Source organism: Chaetomium globosum, genomic scaffold (genome assembly GCF_000143365.1).
Source record: "Chaetomium globosum CBS 148.51 scaffold_3 genomic scaffold, whole genome shotgun sequence".
In the NCBI taxonomy this organism is placed as follows: Eukaryota; Fungi; Ascomycota; class Sordariomycetes; order Sordariales; family Chaetomiaceae; genus Chaetomium; species Chaetomium globosum.
Genome location: NT_165978.1, coordinates 226,711 through 249,855, shown reverse-complemented (window position 1 = coordinate 249,855; position 23,145 = coordinate 226,711). Strand labels below are relative to the sequence as shown.

Genomic DNA, 23,145 nt, shown 5'->3' with positions numbered 1-23,145 from the left:
GGTTGCGGCAAGGGAATGTTGGTTGGGAACCCGCCATGCATGCGCCAAAGGGGAAAGGCCGAGAAACGGTCGAAGAGAGGAGGGGGTGCTGATTCGAGCGGTTGTTGCACCCGGAGCTTGCATCTTTCTGGTCCGCCTTCGGTTGATGCCCCTCATCAGGCTTGATGTCTTTTTACCGAGTTAGTGTTTTTGACGTACTTCGTTTCCAGTTCCAGCTGATCGTGGGACAGGGGCCGCTGAGTTGAATTCGCGGGCGCAGGTGCGGCTGGATTTTGAGACACAGTTGGGCCATTAACATGACAGAAACCGTTTCTCGATCGTTCAGGTGGTCGATCGGACAATTACACTGGGAGACCTACGAAATACGAACACTTGCATTCGACAACAAGAACTGCCACCCCCACTGGAGAGGCGGTTCCGTCATTAGTGCTCGCGTCAGCTCGTGAAGCATTCGATCGGCGGGATGACCGTCGATGCGTTCTCCAATCCGTTGTCACATTTCGAACCTGTCAAAAATGTCAACAGAACAAGCCTCGAGGACTGGACGGATCCCCCCCGTATTGTGTAAAGGTTGCACGGCAGATTGCCGTCTAAGGTTGCACCACCGAGACCCTCGCAGCGAAGGGCACTTAGGGATTCGGGTCCCACAGGGGGATTGGTGGTGGGCTGTGTGGCTTCGGTTGGTTACAGCTGCTATCTGTGCCGCCCGGGGCATTTTCTCGATGAGGTCGACGTTCACACACTGGACGGTTCGATTCGACGCCACAACGGACAGCAGCGCTGCTGCGTCTCCTTTGTGCCCCCTCCTCGCCCGGGCGACTAACGAAGACTTCGTTTCACCTAATCTGTACAAACAAGATACAGCCCTCACTGGCCCATATTAAAGAGACATCGGGCCTTGGCCCGCTTTGAGTTCTGTTCCCGAATCCCAGGCGACGCGGCACGCCGATCCTTGGGGCCCACGATCTCTATTTCTGTTTGGGATGCCTTCCCCTTCCCCACTGACAGTTCCCGATTCGTCTTTTGTATATACTCCTCTCGAGATACGGTCGACCCATCATGATTTTGATCCTTTGAGTTTCCGATAGGCATCCCAACTTTCCTTTCATGAGCTACAGACGAGACTAGCGAGTCAGCTATTCACGGAAAGTTGGCTTTCACCATGGGGGCCCGCGCAGGGTGTTTTGCTTTCCGTCCCAACTGGGACCTTGCTTGTTTACTTCTGCTATTATTACAAAGCTTCAATGGCCGCACCCTAGCGCAAACAGCAGCGTCAGATGCCCCCGCCAACTTCCAGGGCCTCTACCTAAACCCAACCGCACCCGGTGCGTAACAGACTCACCTCAAAACTAAAGGGGAAGGGGGAAGGGGGTAGGGGGGAACAACCCAACCGACCCCCCAGCGCCCCCCACCCATCCCCCATGCCCAACTCCAGCTCTAACCCCCCAACCACAACCACAGCCGCCATCGAGACCATCAGCTGCGACACGAGCTCCATCTTCGCCCTGTCCAGCACCTTCGCGGGCTGCTGCCGCATCGGCGGCAACTGCAACTTCCCGACGGCCTGCACCAAGGGCACGCCCACCAACCGGCGCGGCGTCCGCTGGTCGTGCGGCCTCGACCGCGAGTGCTACACCATGACCGTCTACGACGCCCTACTCGGCCGCCTCCGAGAGCTGGCTCGTCTACAACTGTGCCAAGTCCTGGTCCGCCAGCACCATCTACCGCAACGTGCCCGCCTGGGTGACCACCTCTCCCCCGCCCTTCCGAGGGGCCGGAGCCGACGGGGAGTATGGCAATGAGCACGGGGATGGTGACCACGACGACGCCGGGGGGGCCGCCGGCGGCGATTACTTCGGATGGGGGACAAGGCGGGGAGCAGCCGGGGGAAGCGGAGACCTCGTCGTCGAGGGCGTGGATTGCGGGTGCGGTGATTGGGGGTGTGGTGGGTGCGGCGGGGTTGGGAGCGCTGGGGTTCTTGTTTGAGAAGAGGAGGGGGAGGGCGGCGGAGGGGGAAGAGGGCGGGACGGGGTTCAAGCTGCACTCGACGACGCTGCTTAGGTCGGGGGGCACACCCGCTCAGTATCCGGACCCAACGTTGCCGGGGCAGATGGGTGCGGTGTATGTGGCCGGCGGTGTGGAGATAGAGGGTTATACGCCCGAGAAGGGCCTGCCGACGAGTCCGCAGGAGGTTTCGGATACGGGGGCGACGCACGCGGAGCTGGAGAGTACCCCCGTGTGGCAGAAACAGGACCATGGGTCGTATAATAAGTAGTCTTTACTGCGTACTCCCTCCAGTTCTGAGAGCCGGGAGCCCAGTAAACATGATGAAACTGAAACGAGCATCCTCCAATCCTATGCGATTCCGGACCCGGGACTGTGTGATCCTCGGGCCACGTCTCTTCCGCCAAGGGCGTCCCCCAAGATCAGAGGCACAGCCGCATGGTCTCGGCCTGAGCATCTTCTTCCTTCGACCTGCTCACTGCCGACATGGCTCCACAACCACGTTTCTTGGACGGCCGTCGGAAACAAGGGGACCAGGCGTTCCCCGCAGTCGGGCTACATTACTGGCCCCGGAATATAACATGCTCGGATAGAGCCGCCCTGGTCTATTGCCTTATTCGGTCATAGAGAACACCGTTTGTGATTAGCCAGATTACCAACCAGGGGCGACTTTTAATTAGCCGCCCTCACCACCAACAAAATATTTAGGCGCCGTCACTCTAATTTCTCACGAGGAGACGCCAAGAGGTATTTATACCACCGTCCGGCGTCATGCGTAGTGAAGCCATCACGGCAGGGACTATCACTCTAGGTCCCTAGCTCTAGCTAGCAGTTGAAAAAGGCGCCAATGGCTTCCCGACGATCCAAAGGCGGTTTCCGGCCTGAGCACCACCCCTAACTCTAGTCTCCCTTCGCTGTCCTAGCAACTCCAACAACACCAAGATCGACACCATGCTGGCCGTCCTCCCCTTCCTCGCGGCCCTGGCCAACGCGGCCGCCATCGCCCCCCGCCAGAGCGCCACGCAAGTCGTCCGGCTCAGCTCGGTCGAGAACGTGGCGGTCCGCTCCAACGGCCAGATCCTCGCGACCAACATGAACTCCGCCAACCTCTACTCGATTGACCCCGTAGCCAAGACCTCCACCACGGCGCTCAGCGTCTCGGGCGCCACGGGCCTGTCCGGCATCGGCGAGTACGCGCCCGACATCTTCGCCGTCATCGGCGGCAAGGGCATCTACAAAGTCGACTTCACCAGCACCCCCCCGAAATCCAGCCTCATCAAGACCATCACCGAAGCCAACAACCTCAACGGCCTGGCCGTGTTCGACAACTCATCCGTGCTCGTGGCCGACGCGGGCAAGGGCGCCGTGTTCAAGCTGGACGTCAACACGGGCGCGTACGCCATCGCGCTGCAGGACGCGAGCATGGCCCCCACGGGCGGCATCCCCTTCGGCATCGACGGCATCAAGTACCGCGACGGCGTCGTGTGGTACACCAACATCTTCCGCAACAGTTTCCACAAGGTCGCCGTCGACCCGGCCACGGCCAAGGCCACGGGCGCCTACACCACGCTGTGGACCAACTTGATGGGCGATGATTTGTGCTTTGGGCCTAATGGCAAGATTTATATTGCGACGAATGGCCGGAATTCGCTGGTCGAGGTCGACCCGGCTGTTGGCACGCCTACGAGTGTAGGGACCGTCACGGGCTCGACGTCGTGTGCCTTTGGGCGTGCCGAGGGCGATAAGAATGTGGCTTATGTTGGGGCTGGCCAGGGGGTGTTTGCTGTGACGATCAAGGCGTAGGCGGTTGCTGAAATGGATACAGAGGTCACAAGTCATGATGGTGGCAGTCAGGGAGCCTGGTGGATAACAGGGAGCCCTGCAGCCCCATCTCTCTCTCTGTATATAGAAACAGAGCCTCCCACCATCTGGAAGCTCTGATCAATGCAAGCAACCTTACACAGACCATGCATAACCACGTTATTCAACAGCGGTAAAAGAGAGTTTGGGCGGAGAAAGTATATGAGAGGGGTGAGATGGCGACGTTTTCTCCATTGCGTCTTGTATTGTTGGAGTAGAGATGGTGAACAAATCGGCGGGGTTTGAACGCTGAGAATGAGATAATCCACTGTTGCTTCGAAACCTCTACTTAGGTCCCACTCCGTTCCGCTGACTGGGGGCTTTGTCGTCGGCAAGTAGTATCCCTCTACGTTTTTTCTAACATTCTTCATGGAATTCTCTCGTGCCTAACTTCTCTCCTTTGCCAGCCGTTTCGTGCTGATGGGGTTCCGTATAGCAAAGTCTGGAACAGTCCTCGCAATCAGCCCGTCATAACGGATGAAATATCTAAGAAAAGCACCTAGAACAAAGACTCAGGATTGCATAGATATGCAGCTGGCCTAGAAGCGCCCCCATTCCTATGAGCGGCCTCGTGACAATCTTAAAGGATAGGCAACGAAAACAACCCGTGTTAAAAGGCGACTAGCGTCACTGAAAGAAGAGGACTAGAAACTAGCAAATTGCAAGTTTGATTCTATAAAATACGCCCAAAACAGAAGCCAAATCACGGAACCCACTAATGCTACACAATGCCTAAGCACCCAGGCTCTTATCGAGGAGGTCTCAAAGAATACCCTCCCGGGTAGCGTCGCCGATTTTGTCCAGCATGGGATTGCTCTGCTTGTCAGCCTCGATCTTCTTGCTCAGCTTCGCTTTCTTCTCCTTGGACAAAGTCTCCAGCTTAACAGGGATCGGCTCTGCTCTTTGATTCGACGCGTGGCCATGGAAGAGGAGATCCAGGTATTTGCGTTGGTTCATTCCGGGGTCCTCAACCAGGTGGGCATTGTCAAAGAAGTTCCTCAGACCGCCAACCGTTGGCTGGAATCTGCTGAAGTCGTTCTTGCTCGGCAGCTGAATGGACGCCTGGAGGAAGGTCATGGCAAACTCGACCCACATGAAGACATCGTTGAGCTTGGTGCTGGCAGCCCCGCGGCGAAACTCAACTGTCTTGTACCTTTCCAGGGCGAGGAAGTTGACTCCAAAGTACTTGGACTTGTCCGGGTTCATCAGCGCAATAACCTCCTCCTGGCTCTTGCACGCCTCGATTGCGAGCATAGACTGGTCTCTGTTGAGGTTCTTGTAGGCCAGGTGCTTGTTGTCGATCCAGTTGCTTCGCGCGTACTCGTTCCCGCGGCGGTCCGGGGGCATGAGGGCCTCGACAGCGCACTCAAAGTAAATGACAGCCTGGGCCAGGCGCTTCAACTGCGTGAGGGAAAAGCCGCGGGCGAGGGAGAGATGGACGTGGGTGCTGCAGGATGCGTCCGCCGTGACTCCATACCGAAGCGACAGGAACCGCCACATTTGTGACACGGATTCTCGCCAGACCTCGCCACCTTTATAGGCGGTGAGAATGGGCGAGACGAGCTCGATGCCCCCTATTAGAGTTAAATACGTTAGCGAGTGCGACAGCAAGGGTGAGTGGCTTAGTAGCTATGGTATGAAACCCGGTATATAGGGATGGCCCCATCCGACGCATACGCGCAACTTACACGGTGAGTTGGTCGTCTCGCACGTAGGGTCATGATGAAGAGCCCATTCCGTATGCCTCATGCCATGCGGACCGCGGTATAGGTCTCCGACCAGGGAATGCATCTTGGGTAACCGGGACGATGGCCCGATCTCCGCGTGGTACTTCTCCACCATGGCTTTTGCGAAGAGCCGGAGTGACTGGTGGGTCTCATTTTGGCGACTTGCTAAGTAGAACTCTGTCTCGATGCCGATGCCGATGCTGTTTTCCGGAGGCGTCTTGGGCCGTTGCTGGACAGCAGGCCTCTGGGGAGGATTAACCGGAGGTTGTTGGGGTGGCGGAGGGGGCGGCGGGGGGGGAGGAACGCCCCTTGGGTTAGCTACGGGGGCCTTACCGCCGCGATTAGGGGAGGTCCTTTGCGCTGAGGGCTGAGTGCCCTGCTTTTGGCCACGTGCACTCATTGTGTCGGATGAGCTGTTGTGGGCGATATTGAGGGTATTAGGTTCCAAGTACGGTAAAATAGGGAACCTAACCTTGGAGTGCAAGTGGTACTACTGGTAAATCAACAGAAGATAAGGGATGACAGGTATTCTCAAATAATGCTTTGAACAAGATCTCCGGGGCGATACCGAGAAGCCCTTTTCGCTAGAACATGTCCACCTTCTTATAACCCCCGAATCGCCCCTCTGTGCTTCTCCCCCATGTTGTTGAACAAGCCATGATGTTCAACCTGCCCTGTCTTCCGCGCCGAGTCGGCTCGACCCAAGCCTGTTTCGGCCAACGTGGTCGATGGGGGTCAGGGGCAAAGTGAGTTTCCCAAATATAACTCGAGGTTGCAGCTTCACGGTCCGGTATACCCATGCATGTTGTATCTTTCAAGTATCCGTCGTAGTCTTTTTTACATGGGACAAAAGTACCGCCGGGTTCAAGCTGTCAAGTTAGAAAACCCCAAGCACCCGTGCCGCTCAAATGCCGCCGGCTCCGTTTGAGTGTTCGATACAAGTTCACGTTGTTTAGCATTGGCTTCAAACGACACGGCCAACCGTCAGAAGCGACATCTCCAAGGGCTGCTTCAGATTGTTTCATGGTGATGGAGCCAGGTGGTGAAGTGGCTACTTCAATCCCTCCATGTATGCGCCGCGTGGCCCCCACGATGCGCCAAGATGGCGCAGGTCGGGAGCACAAGGAATTCTGAAGGAACGGAGATGTGACACCAGGTGCTATATTGGGTTCTTTTCAGCTCTGTTTGAAACTCGAATTCTTTCGAGGACGTGTCGTCCCCGATCGGTTCACGGCTTGTGGGTTTAGATCAGGGACTTGGAGTTGATCATCGAAGCAACGGACGTCACGACTCACAGATCAATGCCACGCACGCAACCGAGCCTGGAACCAATCAAACCAAGTAAATTTGTTTAGTCACGCTCACAGCCTTCACTGCAACAGGCACGTGCCTGGCTCAGGCTGCCTCCCTACATCAGGATTCTTCCCACAACCCTCCTAGTTGCCGAGTACCGACAAACACCCAACAATCTTTCCCGGCTCCTCACCAACATTGTGTCAAAGCATTGATCAAAATCTACTGTCGTCCACCCAGATGGAGCCAGTGTTCAACTCGGCCGAGGGCCCGCCTTCGCCACCGGACTCGCCGCCGCCGCCACCTTCTACATCTGTGTTGGCCGGGGCACAAGCGCCCGCGCCTGATACCCGTCCTTCGCCGTACCTCGAAAAGCTTGCCTCCATGCCTGACAACTATGTGTTTTGGATCCCCCCGCGCCCGCCATACGTCTACGAACCCATTTATTACTTCTTTTACGGCACGCTGACGAGCCCCCACATACTCAAAGAGGTGCTGGGTCTTAAAGCCGACCCGGTCCTAAGGAGTGCCAAAATCGTCGGCTACGGCCTCACCAACTGGGGCCAATACAAGGCTCTAATCGACAAACCGGGGGCTGTCGTGACCGGCTACGCTTACAAGGTGCAATCGGTCGATGATGAACTCAAGCTAGCGTATTACGAGACGAACGCGTATGAGCTGGCGCCGTGCGAGATCAGCTTTACGGATGACCCTGAGAAAGAAGAGGATCGCGGGCCAGTTATTGGGCACACTTTCAAGTACGCTGGGGACGCGCAAGCCTCCAGGCAAAAAGGAAGAGGGTTTAATTTGACGTTGTGGGAGATGTACATGGGAACACGATTACCGCCGGGGTGGCAAATGAAGGCAGAGCCGGAGGTGGACCAGAAGGCAACCGGAAAGCCAGAAGAAGGATGAAGACAGAGCAGGGATAGGCCAGATTGAGGGGCTTGGACAGAAGCCTGTCAATATTTAAGTTTTAAGTTGCTTTGCTGGCTCGCTAGTGCATTGATGCTCCTGCACCACGAATGTTGCGATCTGATGAGAAATCGATTCTAAACATGATTCTATCTGATTGATATTTTTTTATCCAATGCCGGCCATTTTCCCAAGTTGGATGTTTTTGCAGGCCCCCAATTCGCCCGCGGACCCAAGTTGTGATTGGAGACGAGATTTCTGTCCCATCATTTAAACCCACAGCAGCCACTTTTGTTACTAATTAATAGCCCCAAGGATCTTAAGAATCTCCAGTCAACCCACTACCACATAACAACGGCACCCAGCATCCGAATTCACCCAACCCGACTCGCAGGTGGACCGTAGTATTGATACTCCATCATTTAACTCACTCATGGAAGAATCAAACGAACCTTGTTTGGGTGTCGACAAACCCGCGCCCCCACCGCCGCCGCCTCCTCCGCCTCCGCCTCTCCCTCCAGCTCCGCTCTCCCAGAAACCCCCAACACGCAAGGTGGCAGCGGTTCCTAACCAGCCAACAATCCAAGCCGCTCCACCCTCCGACGGCCCCAACCCCCCGCCCTTCCAACCCACTTACTACTTCTTCTACGGCACGCTCACCAAACCACACATCCTCCAAGGCGTCCTCGGCCTGGATTCTGCACCAACCCCCCTCCACCCCGCCCAAATCCACCACCACGAACTCACCGCCTGGGGCAATTACCGCATGCTCATCGACAGCAGCAACCCAGAAGCCGTCGTCGACGGGTACGCCTACCACGTCCAGTTCGCCGAGGAGGCGCACAAGCTGGGCTACTACGAGCCTAACGCCTACGTCTTGACGGATTGCACGATCCACTTCACCGACCCAAGTCAGGGCAGCAGCAGCAGCCCTCCCGTGGTGGAGGGGAAAACGTTCAAGTATGCCGGGGACGCGGCGGCGCTCAGGGAGGGCCGGTTTGATCGCGTGCTTTGGGAGCGGCAGATGGGCCGGCCGTGGCCGTTGAGACGGCAGCAGGGGGGGACGCCCGAGTAAGGTCGTCGTAGCCCTATTAGTATCTGAGGCATGTAGAACCCGGGGTGGTGGCGCGCGCCGTCGCGGGGGACGGATACGATGTGGATGTGAAGCACGGGGGGGGAGGCGGGAGAATAGGGGATCGCGTAGACGGGTCAAGGTAGTTTTGTTCCCAGTTTCACGGGGACGGGGGATGATTGGCAGGTGAATCGGGGAGCGGGAGGAAATATAGATAGGGGCACGGGGAAGGGTTGGGGCATTCGGTTTTCATCTGGGCTCCCAGCCTAGGATTCTGGAAACCGCTGATAGGCGCCGTCGGTGGTTGTGACCCAACACCACCAAGAGACATGCCATGTTTACATTCATTCTTACGGGGCAGTTGCCCATGATAGATGGGAAAAATAAATTGGATAGGTCCCAAGAACCGAACCATTCAGCCCGACCGAGTGATCTTCCTCATGCTCATGCTTCCAGCTCATCTCCGGTCACATGCGCTAAGATTAGCGTCAGGGTGCAGCTCAAGAATCCCTGGCTTGTCCATGACACTTGCACCTCTCATTCATATCTGCCCCCTTTTTCACCACATAACGGTCATCCCGTCCATCTCGCCGCTGAGGCGCCGGGTTGCCGACGACATTCTTGATCCGTGGGCTTCTCCGAGGACCGCTTCGGCTGAAACGCTCTCTCTCGTGTAGCCGTCTTTTGCTGCGGCGTAGTGCGAATTGCGGCCGAGTTACGTGGCGAGATCAGCAGCTTAGACATTTCAACTTGGGCGCTTGGCCGGCATCCTGGCCTGGTTGTGTGTAGCCGCGGCCGTTCGCCGCTTCTTGCGCTCTCAGGATTCCGGTTTGGGTTCCAGCGCAGCTGAGACAAATTGAGGGTCCCCGGAAGGAACTGCATCGGGGGACGGCGGGAATGCAGAAACCGTTTCCAATGGCTGACAGTTTGCGGCAGCTTCCTCGCCACCGAGAGTCTTCTGCTTCTTGGCCAACGGCTCTGCACCGTCCACTTCGTCATCCTCCGTCCGGTTGCGCTTGACACCTTCGGCGCCAGCAGTCGCCTCCTGCTTCATCTCAGCCTGGATTAGAGGTATCTGATGATTCTGATCCGCCGTCCAGCCCTACTGCGCGACTTTCAGCGTGTATCTAAGCGGATTCGATTTCCGCATGGAGCGCATGACGAAGCACGTATAGCAGGTGTATTCAATCGGACTGCTGAAGGTTGCGATATCCGCTTGCCTAAAGCCCAGAAATTGAAGGGCATCAGTGGCATCCAGTGTCTCGTTTGCTTCAACGGGCACGACCGTCTCGTGCTAAAGGACGTGTGCGATATAGGGACAACTACGGGCAAACGGGTAGATGGCACAGCAGTCTCCTATCACGGTCAAGGACGGGAGAAACGTCGTCACTTTACATGGATCCTCAGCGGCACTGATTTCACCGACCACCGTGAAGCAGCGCCAAAGCCTGACCTCGTTCCAGGGCAAGCATTACCGCAGCCATCGCAGGTTGCCAAGGACGAAGTTGCGTCTTCTCTTTCATCACCACCAACCGAGAGTGTGAGATTTATACGATCCGGTCCTCTGTCGAAGAGACCGGCAAGCGCCCAAGGCACACGACTGCGTCCGGATCGTCGTTGGCATCTGATGACCGACGACCGAAGCGTCCGTTAAGGGACCCTCTTGAGAACGAGATACAAACAAAAGCTTAGGGGTCGTCGCCGCGGAGAGATCGCCGCCGTTGTGGAAGGGTCGCCGGCGTCGCGTAGGGTTTAACCCTAAGTAGTTTGGCACAGCTTCTCCCTCGCCCTAATCCAAACCCCTTGATATCTTGCGTTCCTTTCCCCTCGGGCGACCCGTACATCAGCCAATAGCCACCCAGTCTCGGTACCAAAAGCGCAACTAAGGTAACGCTCGGTTGGACCGATATTTTGTCACACCGATATGTCCCAACGGGCCGCGCATCATTCAAGAAGACACTCTCGGGACATCACGTCCGCTTCCCAGGTTCAGTGATACCACCTTCGGTGGCCAGAAACCGCACTCTCTCCGCCTAACTGTGTCGTATATCCCCCATTAACACAACGGAAGGCCACCAAACGAGCGGCACAGCATCCAAATCACATCATAATGGCTTTACCCCCCTCCCCTTCAATCACACATACAACTCGACAGATCGTAACAGGAGGATCGCCAGCACACTCCCATCCCAACCCGACACTTCCCATCATTTCCCCAGTTCCGCATCCTCGGCGACCCCGTTATCACCGCCCGCGGTCCCCATTGCGGGGGCCACCTTGCCGCGTGGGCAGTGCCTCCCCATCCCCAGTGCACGGTGGCCGCAACAATGGGCCGCAAGCTAATGTGCGATATCGGAGGAGCTGGTTCACAAAATCTGGATGGTGACCGGGAGGAGAGGCGGGGTGCAGCATGGCGCTGTGGTCCTCCGCCGCTCCGCCGCCGGAGGTTTTTGCGGCTTTTGCTCAGCTCTCCCATGTCGGCCGTGGTTTGGATGCCCCCCGGCGGCGGCCGGGTTTCTGTTTTTGGCAGTCGGCGACTCGGCGGAGCTGGAGGGGGTTTAGCTCGGTCTAATGACTCCAGTCACGGCCGTAGGTCGATGCGGGATGCATGATGCAGCAACCCCCTCATGTTTGGGGTCATGGAATGTTCTGTCCTGCTTCCATGGGCAGGGTTCATGTCGCCGTTGGCTGGCTGAGCTGGCGACTTGCGCGCATGCAAGATGCTCTTCTTGGGAACTCCGGAGACGGTGCCGGGTGCCCTGCATCATGCCCCCCCCACATACCATCACATGTCAACCATCCCGGGGACCTCTGCGCTGGAGATACCATGTCTCGGCAGCCCCGAGAGCGTCTTGTCTGCAAGCTCTGCAAGCTCTGCAGCTGCTGGTGGTGGTGATGAGTGATCAGCGCGGCTTGGGCGCTTAAACGCGCTCAAGCGCACAAGCGCCATTGGGCTGTTGGGGGACGGCAAACACGCCGACCTGCACGCCTCACAGTGCATTTTACGGCTGTGGCTTCGAATTCGGCCGCCCTAGCCGAACCACCGGCCGCAGAAGTACAGTCAAGTATTTTGAGTGGTGGTCGCGAGGCTTGATAGGTACCTAGGTATGACGCGAAGGGCTTTCAGGGATCCACGTTGAGTTCAATGAGTCTTGGTTTCGCCAATTCAGCCGTCCCATGCTGCGGCTGTTCGCGAGTTAGGCGAATTCAAAGTTGATGCTGGGTCGCGGCACAGGTAGCTTTGATGGTGTTTCGGCACCTTGCCGGCCATTCTGGGGATTCCCGGGTTGCTGATTGGCTGTGTTACCGCATTTGGCAATTTTGGGCTGGTCACGATTCTAGTTACGTATTGGTGTTGTTGGTCCTTCTTTAGATACCGCTTCTTCAAGATGGCCTGAGAATGGCCATGCTGCTGCATCATGACATTGATCATGTTGCAAGAGAAGAGAGGAAGCCGAAGATGCCCGGGATGACCCACGGAGCCCGAGCCGGAGGATCCACTTCCCCGTGCGGGGCCGGAGCTGTATCCTTGTCTCCGGGGCGCGCCGAAAAGTTTGTTGGCCCACGCTGAGAGATATGACCATGCAACAACGCCATGGGTGGCGAAGTTGCGGCGACAATTGAGTGCAGAACTGGTCATACAGTGCAAGATTGTTATTAAGGGGAGAAAAGAGTGATCGTCAATTATGGTTCGATAGTCGTACTCATGACGAGATCGGCGATGTAGTTTATTGTAGCGTAATAACTAACAGAAACTGAAACAATAGTTATCCATATTTATTGTAACAAGAAGTGAAGTTTATCGGACACGGCACTAATAAAGGGCCATGCTAGACGGGCAGTAACTTTCGGCTAGCCGGGCAGTGCCAAATTGGCTAGCCGGGCAGTACCTCCCCAAGAGAAAACGCTAACACGTAGATCCTTAATATCGCAGCGTCCCTCAACAGATACCTGATTAATCAAAAGTCCTTTGTAATATCCTTTTTTTGCTCTATTCTATAGTGTAATCCATGTCCTTTTCGGACCTGCGGGTATTGTACAATTGCGTTGTGAAAACGGTACAGCTATTTCCACCTAACGTTTGTTCTAGGTCTAGACTCCCGCTCTGTGCAGCCAATATTCAGCAGCGGCGTGGGCGTTTCCTAGCCCTTGCAGGCTGCTCCTGAGACTCCTGAATACGCGCGACTGGCATCACTGTACGCCCACTCCGAGTAGTCCGCAGAGTCTGATTGGGGACGGCACCCTGACTTCTAGCCGGCCCGGAGATCCTTGGGGCGTTCTCAGGTCGGCGTTCTGGGTCCTTTCCACGCCAAGTATTGACTATAATCTCTGGTTCCGGCTCCGATTCGATTTCAGGCCTGGATTCGAGGTCATCCAGCTGTTCTGGTTCTATCTCCCATTGCGACAGGCGCCGTCTCACACTCGGATTGAGTCTTCCAGCTGATGCGTGGCCTCGAGCCGCTCTTGGGTTGCGGGCGCGCCGACTGCCTCTCCAACCTCGTTGGGACTGTCGGTTACCTCTCTGTGAGGCTGGAGGTCGAAGGCTGACTTGGCCGGGGAGGCAGAGTTCTCTGGTGACTGGTATGGGCTCATTTTTGGGACGCCCACGTCGCCGTTCAGCTGGATTGGGGTCCCTGATTCGAATATATCTCTCTTGACAATCGATCCTCGAATCAAGGAGCCAGCGTGGATCAAGATCCTGCAAAGTAAGAGGCTCCTTATCCTTCAATCGCTGGTGAATAATATGCCGGCAAGGAAGACGAAACTGTAGCTGTATTGTACAGGAATCATCGCAGACTGGGACTTCTTCGGATCCTGTATCGCGGGCATTGTTCAATGCCTTCTGCGCGTGCCGTTTCTCGCGAGTAATATGCTCTAGAGCTTTGAGAGAGACGGCTTGAGGGAGATCACCTAGGTAATCTTGGTGTAAGTAGTCCATCTTAATCCTCGTCATCTGCTTTGCCACCTCCTGATTGTAGTTGCGGTGCTGATTCTGGCACATTTCTTTGAGAGCCTTTGTCAAGCGTAAGAAATCGCTTTTGCCGGTTACCAGATAACTCTTGATGTTGAAGTTAGAGGACTCGGTCTGAGACGTGACCGATTGGGAGAAATTCAGGTGCCTCCGAGTACAGTATTCCGCCCATTGTTCTCTCAGAGGGAGCCATTCAGCCTGGAGATACTGCAGGATCTCCTCCTGGTCGGAGAACTCCGCAATAAGCCATGTCCAGATCCTCACAAATTCCTCCTTAGTCTTGGCGCGTACCAGGATCTTCCAGATGGTAAGAACGCCCTCAGCATCGTGGGTGATCTTGGTCCGGGATCCAGGACGATCCTCAGAGGGTTCTTCCTGTAGTACTATACATCACCAAGACCCTCCTCATCAGCTGCTAACTTGGTCGGGCAGGCGAAGCCATTTGCCCTCTCTTGCCTGGAGGAGAACGTTCTTGTTGATATGGAAACGGCACAGCTGTTGTTGGGCATCCGGAAACGTCTCCTTCAGGGCGTCCCTCATCCTTTCGTCTTTATTAAGGATCGTTACGGCTGGAGATCGGGCTTCAAGTTGGACCTGGAGTTCCTTGACTCCCTGAGCAAGGAAATCAAAGCCCTCACGGCGTTCGTTATTGATCAAGCCGAAGGCAACGTTTGCAGTAGAGTTGATATTCGTCTGAGTGGTAATAACAAACAGGGGAAATCCAAGTGCGTTGGTACTGTGAGTATTGTCAAAACTGAGGCAGTCTGGGAAGCGCTTCCACATCTCCTGACACTCTGGGAAGGTAAAAGCGATGCCCAAAAGGCGGTTGGGATCTCGGGTATCCCATTTCGGGACATATAGGACTCCTTCCTGGTCAAAAGCCTTGATCACAGCCCCGGAGGCTGAACAACCATCCTTTTCCTGTCGACGGAATGCCTGTCTGGCGTTGTTGATATCCTTGATGGTGAAGTGCGAATTGGGTTCCTCCTCCTCTACCATCTTGCTAATCTCGCGTGCTTTGATGGCGCTATAGCTGGACATCTTCTTCACAAGGTTCTTGACCGGGGACTTTATCTTCCGGTGTTGTGGGTGAGCCGAGGGATCGAGGGACTTCGGGTGGTTGTGGACGTGGTAACGAGGATCCTTATGATGCCTGAACACCCATCCTTCATCTGTGAGCTTTGCCGATGCCTTGAACTTGCAGCCAGACTTGCGAGTGCTGGACTTGCGTAGCCGGACTCCCTCGGTAGGTCTAGGCAAACCGAAGCGGTCACAGACGATGGTGTAGTAAGTCGGTTGGCCTGCTATACGGTTGGAGGCGTTCTGGCGATTTACTGCATATCCGTTGGCCTTGCCGTGGGCGTTGATTGCGTCCTGAAGCTGTTGAATAGTATCTGCTTTTACTGTCGAGCCGTCATTGCAAAGGGCTCCTCCCTCTGGGTATATTGGGATGGCATCTTCGTCATCTGACAGGCCGTCCTCCGAAAAACCACCCCATTCCTCGAAATCTTGATCCGACATTTTGTGCGCGCAATTTGGAGGTGTTGCACCTTTCGTCGACGAGAGCTAGTGGAATATTCGGGTTCATCAGGTTCGAAAAGGTCGGAATGGAAGTTCTTACGAAGATCTGGCGAGAATTAGCGCGTAGCTGGGCGCGTAAGAAAAGCGCGTTATTTATCACGGGTTGTGGAAGGGGACTGCCAGGTCAGGGGTAGCTACTGCCCGGTTAGCTGAAAGGTTACTGCCCGGCTAGCCGAAAGTTACTGCCCGTCTAGCATGGCCCCTAATAAAACCTGCGCAAAACAAACATCCAACTCGAACAACCTGAACCATCCGTCTCCTCCAGTGCAGTGATGCTCACCCAAATCTATTCCTCCAGCTACCCAGGGCGAACCATAGTAGCTATGACCGTTGTGTAATCTATCGTACCTCTCCCCCAAAAAACAAACTCCAGGAAAATAAAAGGAAAGACACGCCCTGAAAAGTCCAGCCCGGTACCGAAAACGCCGAGCTCCCTCCTCTATCCCGGTGGTGTTACAACATGGCGCCTGGTATGGAATGATCCAAATCGTGTACTAATACAAGCCGGTGCCTGTTGCCGATGGCGTTAGAAAACCATGCCAGGCATTGGTTGTGATGCTGGGGACGTACCGCGTGAGAGTGTGTACAACTCGGTCGTGGCGATCGAAGAGGCCGGTGGTTTGCCGTGGCAGGCGGCGTAGAAGGTTGGCCTTAGTCGAAGTTGACGTATTGGAAGATGGCGTTACACTCATCGCACATCCCGTTGGAGTGGTATTGAGATACCCGGCGGCGGTCGTACCGCTCGTCGAACTCGCAGAAGCCATAGACGTATCGCCTGTAGACATCACACGAGTACTTGGTCCTCCGCAGCTTGCTGTGCCTGCGGTCACAGGTGTAGATGATCTCTTCCCAACCGCACATTGTGGACGATGTGATGGTGACTCCTTCTTGGATGGTATCTGGGATGTAAAAGGGGATGGGTTTCGAAACGATGCTGTGTGGGCAGGTCGACCCGCAGGGTGTGGTGATTGCTCTGACGAACTGTGGTGGTGAGAGAAGGTCGAGTCGACTTGAATGAGGTCGGGACAGCTTTATAACCTGACATCGACATAGACAGGATACCGACTGAGTCAAGAAAATGAACCAAGAGTGCGCCTCGGCCGATCAGGGCGGCGGAGGCTCAGGCGAATGACCCAACTGGCAATGGTACCAGAAGGGAAGACACCGAGAGTGAACGACAGGTGACTTCACTCAAGCTGCGGGTGGACGCCTTCTGGGGGCCGCACATTTGGCAATGCCCCTGACCGATGAAAACCAGACGGCTGGGATGGGGGTGCTAGGGGGTTCTTCGACGCCCCGGTCAAGGGCAGGAAATACGGCACCATACCCCATCCATCCAACTCCACTCATGCTATGTCAACCCCCAAGCATGTGAAAGATAAGGGATGGTGCTCGTCCATTGTCCTATAGGAATAGAGCCCGCTCGATCTCTCTGCTGCGGCGGGAGCAGGGGTGGTGTAGGTCCCGTTGGAGCTAAGGAGTAAGAAGCTTAGATCAACATTTGCCAACACGGCAACTGCTCATACACACCAGTGACACCACCGGAAAGCGGACGGCCTCTTCACTGCCAACTTCGACCGGGTTCCCCTGCCAGGCCCACCAATTGGGCCACCATGTGTTGGTGCGCGGTGAACAGACGCAGTGCGTCTAAATAACCGCCGGCCCCATTTTCGCCGGTCCGGCATCCCCTGATTGGCACATACCCGACCCTGCACTTGGAAAAGGTGTTCTAGAAGATCAACACGCTGGGATGATGAAGATGGACTAGCAATCTTTTACTCATTGACGGTCTGCGGTACCATTGTATGTCCATCATTTCCTAGTCGGCGGCCAGGGGTTGAACGTTGCGGCTTCCTCCCACACTCTCCCCCCTTCACCACTCTTGTCGGCCGCCACCCACGGTCGCCTTGCACTCGAGGCACCCAATACATACCTGCTCCGCCTTGCCGGGATGCCTCGGACGACAAACCTTGGTTCGGGGAGGGATTGGCCAATGGCCAACGGCTGCTCCTTTCCTAGGTGACGGTTCCCCAGGTTTCCAACACCCATGCGTCGATCGTCTCATGTTCATGTCCAGCCCTATCCTCTCTGACTCCCCGATACGTACCTGCAACATGGGTAACATGCCTAGAGTACCATCAGACCGCTCGGCAGCTGGGGCTAAACCTGCTCAAGTGCTGCATTGAACGCCACGATGCTCTCCGCCGCTAGTCCGCACCCCGCATACCCGTCCGTGTTTCGTACGATCCCTTATGCACGGTGCCCGCATTTCGATGTTATGCATGCAGGAACGGTGAACTGTATCCGCTCCCACTCCCACGCTCTCAAACTATAGCATGCCCAAACGCACCCAAGTGATACATCACCGCTTTCCAGTCTCAGCCGGGGACATCGGACTTCACCGATGGCTCTGGGAGGTCATGACCCCAGCATCAACCGAGATTAGGCTCATTCCTCAAAACCGGAGGGCCGCTGTCCTGCCTCCTCGCTCTGCCTAGACCCGTTTTCGAGGCACTGTGGGTGCTGTTGGCTTTCTTGCAGTAGGAGATCGCTCGAGTCGGGGCTGCGCCTTCGCCTCCCACAACCAACCTCGGTGCTAGCACCCCCAAGATCCGACTCTGTGACCAAGATGGGGCCCGTCTGAGGTCGCTTCTTGGTGGTGCGGATACCAAGGTAGTTAGTCCGGCCTCTCTATGCGGCCCGCGCATGCGGTTTTCGGACGTTCTCCGCCAATGGATTCTGAGTGGCAGTGTGGCTAAGCTACTTGACTTTTATCAAGTTCAACCAGGGGAAACAACACCTTGAGCTCCCTCCTGAATCGAATCCACACTCGACATGTTGGATCCATGAGATTTCGGATTGAATGAAGAAGAAAATGAAAAGAGTGACCAACGGCAAAAAACAGTCACCCCTAGGCTCATTGGCGTTGTTGCGGCCGTTGTTGCGGAAAGCAGCCATCGGATTGGTCCATTAACCGCCGGCGATGAACCAACCGACATGTCACTGCGACTGCGACTGCTGGTGGCTTGTGATGGGCTTGCAGCATCATCTCGCTCCGAAAACATGGTCATCGGCGAAGGGGAGGGTTGCTTGCTGCTTGCTGGTTGCTGCGGGTGAGTTATGACGGGATCAGGAGATCCGTCCAACTTACTCAGGGGTCAGGGGTATCTTTCACCAGCCATTTGTCGCCATCTTGCCCGATCCCCACCGACCGCATTCGCATCATGCGCAAGCAGCTGTGTGTGTGTGTGTGTATTAGGAAGTGTTCCAGAAACACCAGAAACTCAGAAACCTTCTTAAACCGCCGTGGCGTCTTGGAGAGGCTAGCACCGACCGTGGTTAAACCATTGGCGTACGTTACGGTATGTATGCCGATTGCGTCGTTGCACAAGCTTGCCGGCAATATCTGGATAATACTGCGCGCCGGGGACCCGGACAGTTCGCGGGCCCGGGTGAGATGCGCAACGGTCGAGCTGCCGGCGGGGTCGTGCAGGGCAATATGTGAGGCCCGCGGCAGATGCAAACGCTAGAAGGCGAGAATGCTTCGAGAAGCGCGCATCTGCCGCCAAAAAAGTACAAGATCCGCGATCCCTTGCCGCGAGCTTCCTACATGGAAAACATCTTTGGCTCGCAGTGGCCGCCCCCGAGACACCGAGCCCGACAACAGCAACAACAGGAGGGCCACGTACCCGCGGTGCAGCCACCGTGCGCGGCAACACCATAACCACTGCTCCCACCATTCCCACACCGCAACACCCATCCGCGATCACCATTCTCACCGCCAGCACCGGCACCAGAGCCCGAGATCGCGACCTCCCCAGCCACAATGCACCTCCTCCTCCTACCTCTCACCCTCACCCTCCTACCCACGCCCGTCCACGCCCAACAACAACGCTGCCAGTGGGCCACGCTGCGCTCGGCAACAGACTCCGTCCTCGAAGCCCTCGCCGCCGGCCTATCCTCCGCGACCACCACCCCCGCCGTCTTCTCCTCCCCCGAGCTAGCGTATACCGTCAACGACACCCCCCTTCCCTTCCCGCTCCCGGCCTCCGCGGACTCCGTCCACACCGCCGCCGATAACAACACCAACAACACCATCACCACCACCCTCTTCACAGCGCCCCTAACCCTCTCCGTCACGCACAGCATCATCGACCAAGACCGCTGCGCCGCCTTCATCAAAGCCGTCGCCTATCCCACAACTCCCACCCCCACAACAACCACCACCAACCCCCACCCCAAAGACCAACCCCCCCCAGCAATCCTCCTCCTCGGCGCCCAAGTCCACTACACCTACACCCCCCTGCACGGCGCCCTCGCCCACCGCCTCGACACCGTCGTCACCACCAAAGGCGACTGGAAGATGCCTGTGGGGCTGGACGGGGCGGTGCTGGAGGGGTTGGTGCGCGCGGAGGAGTGGGGGGCGTTGGGGCGGGGGGAACAGGATGGGCGGGGGGTTTTGGAGGGGGTTGTGGGGGGGTTTTTGGATTGTCTCGGGTGTGAGAGGGGTCGGTATGGGAATGGGACTGGGACGGTGGTGGTTTGGGGTCGGCCGTGTGCGCGGTTGGAAGGGGAGTGTGTATACGGCTGTGGGGGAGGGGGAGAGTTGTGAGGTCGGGTTGGAGGTGGGTGGTGGTGAGGGAGGGGTGGAGGGGGAGGGGATCACGGAGAGGCAGTTTGTGGTGGATGAGTCGGTGGGGTCGGTGAGTGTGCTGGCTAGGGATGGGAGGTTGGGGGGCGCGCCGACGGTGTTTGAGTTTAGGGTTGTGAAGGGGGCGTTGAGATATGTGCATCAGTTTGCGGCCACGGCGTCGGCGGGGATAAGCATCTAGCTAAGCCGGCTGGTTTAGACTTCACGTGGTAGTGCTCGAGCTCATCTAGTTCAACCAACTAACCGTGATGCTACCTTTACGTGTAAGCATTGCATTCTAGGCCTTGCCTAGAAAGACCCGGGCTCCCACTTCGGCAGCCCCTGAAATAGTTCCACATGTTCAACCTCAGAGACATCCAGCTCCTCCAATCTGACGTTGGTGTCGCCTGCGGCCCGCCACACTCTCCAATACCACGAGTACAGCCTAATGTAGCGGAGACGGGGTGCTGCTGTGGCGAGTACTCGAACAGCTCTGTTTGCGGCTTCGCGTCTGACACGCTTTTCATCGTTGATATTGACTGCGAGCTGGGCAAGATTATCCAGCTTCTGAAGAGCATCGGCAAGAAGATCCAACTCGTCGAAATCAATCTTGGGCCCTGGGCTCTCGGTCAGGTGGACGACAAGGCCTTCTAGCGTGCCATCATCTCCCGACACTAGGTCCTCAAGCACTTGTTTGGCAGAGGGGATCTCATCGTGGTTCAAGAGGCGGCCGTCGTTACTAAATAAGCGAACCTGATTGCGCCGCAGCTCCATCTCGAGCATCCGCACGTGTAGCGGGAGGGAGGGATAGAGCGGGTTAGGTCGGAGAAGGGCAGCCGACTCATAGCCAGTGGTCATTTCCGGGCACAAGATGGCCAGCCTCCTTGCGGAGGAAGGATCCAGAGCAGCCAGGGATCTATGCACGTCTTTTCGGTAGCCAGCAACGCTGAGATGGCGTAGATTAGGACAATGGGCGGGCCCAAAGGCGTCAAAGATAATGCCGCTATCGTCACCATCGTCGTACATGCTGATGATGACCCCGCCGTGCCACACCCCGACGTTCTCAATATGGACTCGCTCGAGAAAGCGGAGGTCGGTAAGCCTCTGCAAAGAGTCGAGACTGTACGGATACACAGCGTTGCCGAGTTGCAATGACTGGAGGCGCAGCGGCGCGGCTCCCGTTTGCCCATAGTCGTCACACAACTGGTCGAAAAACCCTTCAAATTTCTCCCTCTCGTTCCTTTTGTTGTAGTGTTCAAGTGTCTGGTCCGCAAGGGATAGCTCTAGCGACCGGAGACGCGGTGAGTTTCGGAGCACTTGGGCAACTTGCGCCCTCCACCAAGGCAGCTCTTCGTGGAGATTGTTCAGTGTTAATTCCTCGAGGCACGAGAACACGGTCAGGTTAGGCTTCTCATAAAGCCTGCGCTGCTCTAGCTGCACATCCGGAGGCGGTGGGAAGTCGCTGTAACCCAGCCTCTGGCCCATGTCTTTGGGGAAGTCAATGTGGATGATTTTGATGGCCGGGCTTGATTTGTGGAGGGCGCTAAGGACGACCACTGGTAATGGGCTGGATCCGCCACGCCATCTATATTGCCTAATGTTAGTCCTCAACCCCTGGCTAATACGGAGCGTGTTTGGAAGGCTTGCGTGAATTTCCTTAATCGCGACAAGCTGGGTAATAGCTGCGAGACAAGGCTCTGGAAATCAGAACTACCGCGGTTGCCGGAACCGCGGACAAGGAGCTCTCGGACATGGTCATATTTCTTGGTGCTGGCGAGTGCGAGCTGCAGGCTGACAGCGGCATGTCCGGTGCTCCCGCTGATGGTGAGCTGCCGGTACAGGACAGGCGTGATGGCAGCGTTGAAGGTCTTGTTGACAAGGCAGAGTGTTGTAAGCTCCCGGGTACTATAGATCTAGAGGGCGATGAGTGAGCTAACCCAGCCCAACATGATGAGGGGTGTGTGTTTAATGCATCGCCGATGATCAGGAGCAGCCTGCACACCCACCTGTTCGGCCAGGCAGCGCACAAGCTCGGGTAAGCTGGCAAACACCACCGAGGGCGATGGTTGAGAGTGAGACATTGAGAAACCGGAGAACCAATGCTTCTGCACGGAACGCCAACGAGCTTGGCTTGAAGCAAAGGAGAACCAACTCGCGAGAATCAAGTGATCGTGTCGCGATGTTGCCGGATGACTGGGGGCCGCGTTTGGGGTGTCAGGTCTCACCTTCGATACCACCTCAAGGGTGACAGCGGGGTTGCTTGGCAAAATAGGTACTGCCTGGCCGGAGCCAACCACGCGAGAGTGGGTGAGTCAGGGGCAAAGACAAGGTGGCTCACCCTTCCTCCGTCGGTTGAGCCACTCAGGTTAAGCGGTAGGTGGTAAGAGCCTTTGTTCCGCTAAAAACTCTCGCTGGTCGGGTCCTAGTCATTGTCAGCAGTGCACCTTGGGTAGGTCCATAGATAGAGCTTTTCGAGGCCGTTCGAATCCAGGTGTTTTTGTCGGTTTCGCGAGACAGCACATCGTCTCCGCTGTTTTTTGAGGGAATTAAGAGACTTGCAACCAATGCAATGAACGCTCAGAAGCACGTGTCGTCCAGTTCCCTCCGCCTACAAGGTCAACTGGAGGTCGCCATAACCGTTTTGAAACTCTCGTCTCTCCTCTGATCAAGAGTCTTCTTCATATGCGGTCATCAGAATACAGGGCCACCCATAATTCTCATCTGCCTTCGATATGGATCCAGAAAGAACTGCTACCAGCGGCCCGGATTTGGCCCAGCGCGCGGCTATGGAGACTACAGCGCGACTTGTTGCAGCCCTAGTCAACGAGGGATCGGTGCATATTTCCACAGAAAACCACAGCCCCCTCAGCAGCACCGTCTCTGGTTTCACCCTGGCGTGCCCCAACGGCCAAGACAGCTGCTCAGTCTGCATGAAGATACATCTACGCGAGGGCACTAGATATAGGGCTGCTGTTGCCAACGACGCTTGAGCAATCCGCAGTCCTCACGCCGCCACTCGAGCCAGATGACATGGTTGGCCCCGATGGTTATCCAGGGATACAGGTCGGATCAAATGCGCCGCAGCCGATCT

The 23,145-nt window shown here is 56.4% G+C and overlaps 8 protein-coding genes across 8 annotated transcripts; 4 read left to right on the top strand and 4 right to left on the bottom strand.

Annotated features, from left to right (window-relative positions):
• Positions 1-1,162: 1,162 nt before the first annotated feature.
• Positions 1,163-2,275, top strand: CHGG_05349 (uncharacterized protein; the record flags this gene model as incomplete). Its single annotated transcript, XM_001221443.1, has 3 exons — positions 1,163-1,325; positions 1,462-1,706; positions 1,772-2,275. The coding sequence occupies 3 exons, from the start codon at positions 1,163-1,165 to the stop codon at positions 2,273-2,275; spliced, it is 912 nt and encodes a 303-aa protein (XP_001221444.1).
• Positions 2,276-2,955: 680 nt separating this feature from the next.
• Positions 2,956-3,807, top strand: CHGG_05348 (uncharacterized protein; the record flags this gene model as incomplete). Its single annotated transcript, XM_001221442.1, has 1 exon — positions 2,956-3,807. The coding sequence occupies one exon, from the start codon at positions 2,956-2,958 to the stop codon at positions 3,805-3,807; it is 852 nt and encodes a 283-aa protein (XP_001221443.1).
• An 819-nt stretch (positions 3,808-4,626) lies between these two features.
• Positions 4,627-5,991, bottom strand: CHGG_05347 (uncharacterized protein; the record flags this gene model as incomplete). Its single annotated transcript, XM_001221441.1, has 2 exons — positions 4,627-5,438; positions 5,553-5,991. 2 exons carry the CDS (start codon positions 5,989-5,991, stop codon positions 4,627-4,629), a joined length of 1,251 nt encoding a protein of 416 aa, XP_001221442.1.
• Positions 5,992-7,124: 1,133 nt separating this feature from the next.
• CHGG_05346 (uncharacterized protein) lies at positions 7,125-7,799 on the top strand (the record flags this gene model as incomplete). The annotated part of the gene is made up of 1 exon (XM_001221440.1): positions 7,125-7,799. One exon carries the CDS (start codon positions 7,125-7,127, stop codon positions 7,797-7,799), a length of 675 nt encoding a protein of 224 aa, XP_001221441.1.
• Positions 7,800-8,232: 433 nt separating this feature from the next.
• On the top strand, positions 8,233-8,874 carry CHGG_05345 (uncharacterized protein; the record flags this gene model as incomplete). Its single annotated transcript, XM_001221439.1, has 1 exon — positions 8,233-8,874. The coding sequence occupies one exon, from the start codon at positions 8,233-8,235 to the stop codon at positions 8,872-8,874; it is 642 nt and encodes a 213-aa protein (XP_001221440.1).
• A 570-nt stretch (positions 8,875-9,444) lies between these two features.
• On the bottom strand, positions 9,445-9,925 carry CHGG_05344 (uncharacterized protein; the record flags this gene model as incomplete). Its single annotated transcript, XM_001221438.1, has 2 exons — positions 9,445-9,747; positions 9,863-9,925. 2 exons carry the CDS (start codon positions 9,923-9,925, stop codon positions 9,445-9,447), a joined length of 366 nt encoding a protein of 121 aa, XP_001221439.1.
• A 3,066-nt stretch (positions 9,926-12,991) lies between these two features.
• CHGG_05343 (uncharacterized protein) lies at positions 12,992-15,364 on the bottom strand (the record flags this gene model as incomplete). Its single annotated transcript, XM_001221437.1, has 2 exons — positions 12,992-14,218; positions 14,312-15,364. The coding sequence occupies 2 exons, from the start codon at positions 15,362-15,364 to the stop codon at positions 12,992-12,994; spliced, it is 2,280 nt and encodes a 759-aa protein (XP_001221438.1).
• A 3,282-nt stretch (positions 15,365-18,646) lies between these two features.
• Positions 18,647-22,135, bottom strand: CHGG_05342 (uncharacterized protein; the record flags this gene model as incomplete). Its single annotated transcript, XM_001221436.1, has 6 exons — positions 18,647-18,660; positions 19,114-19,555; positions 19,722-19,814; positions 20,412-21,639; positions 21,723-21,967; positions 22,061-22,135. 6 exons carry the CDS (start codon positions 22,133-22,135, stop codon positions 18,647-18,649), a joined length of 2,097 nt encoding a protein of 698 aa, XP_001221437.1.
• Between the last annotated feature and the right edge of the window lie 1,010 nt (positions 22,136-23,145).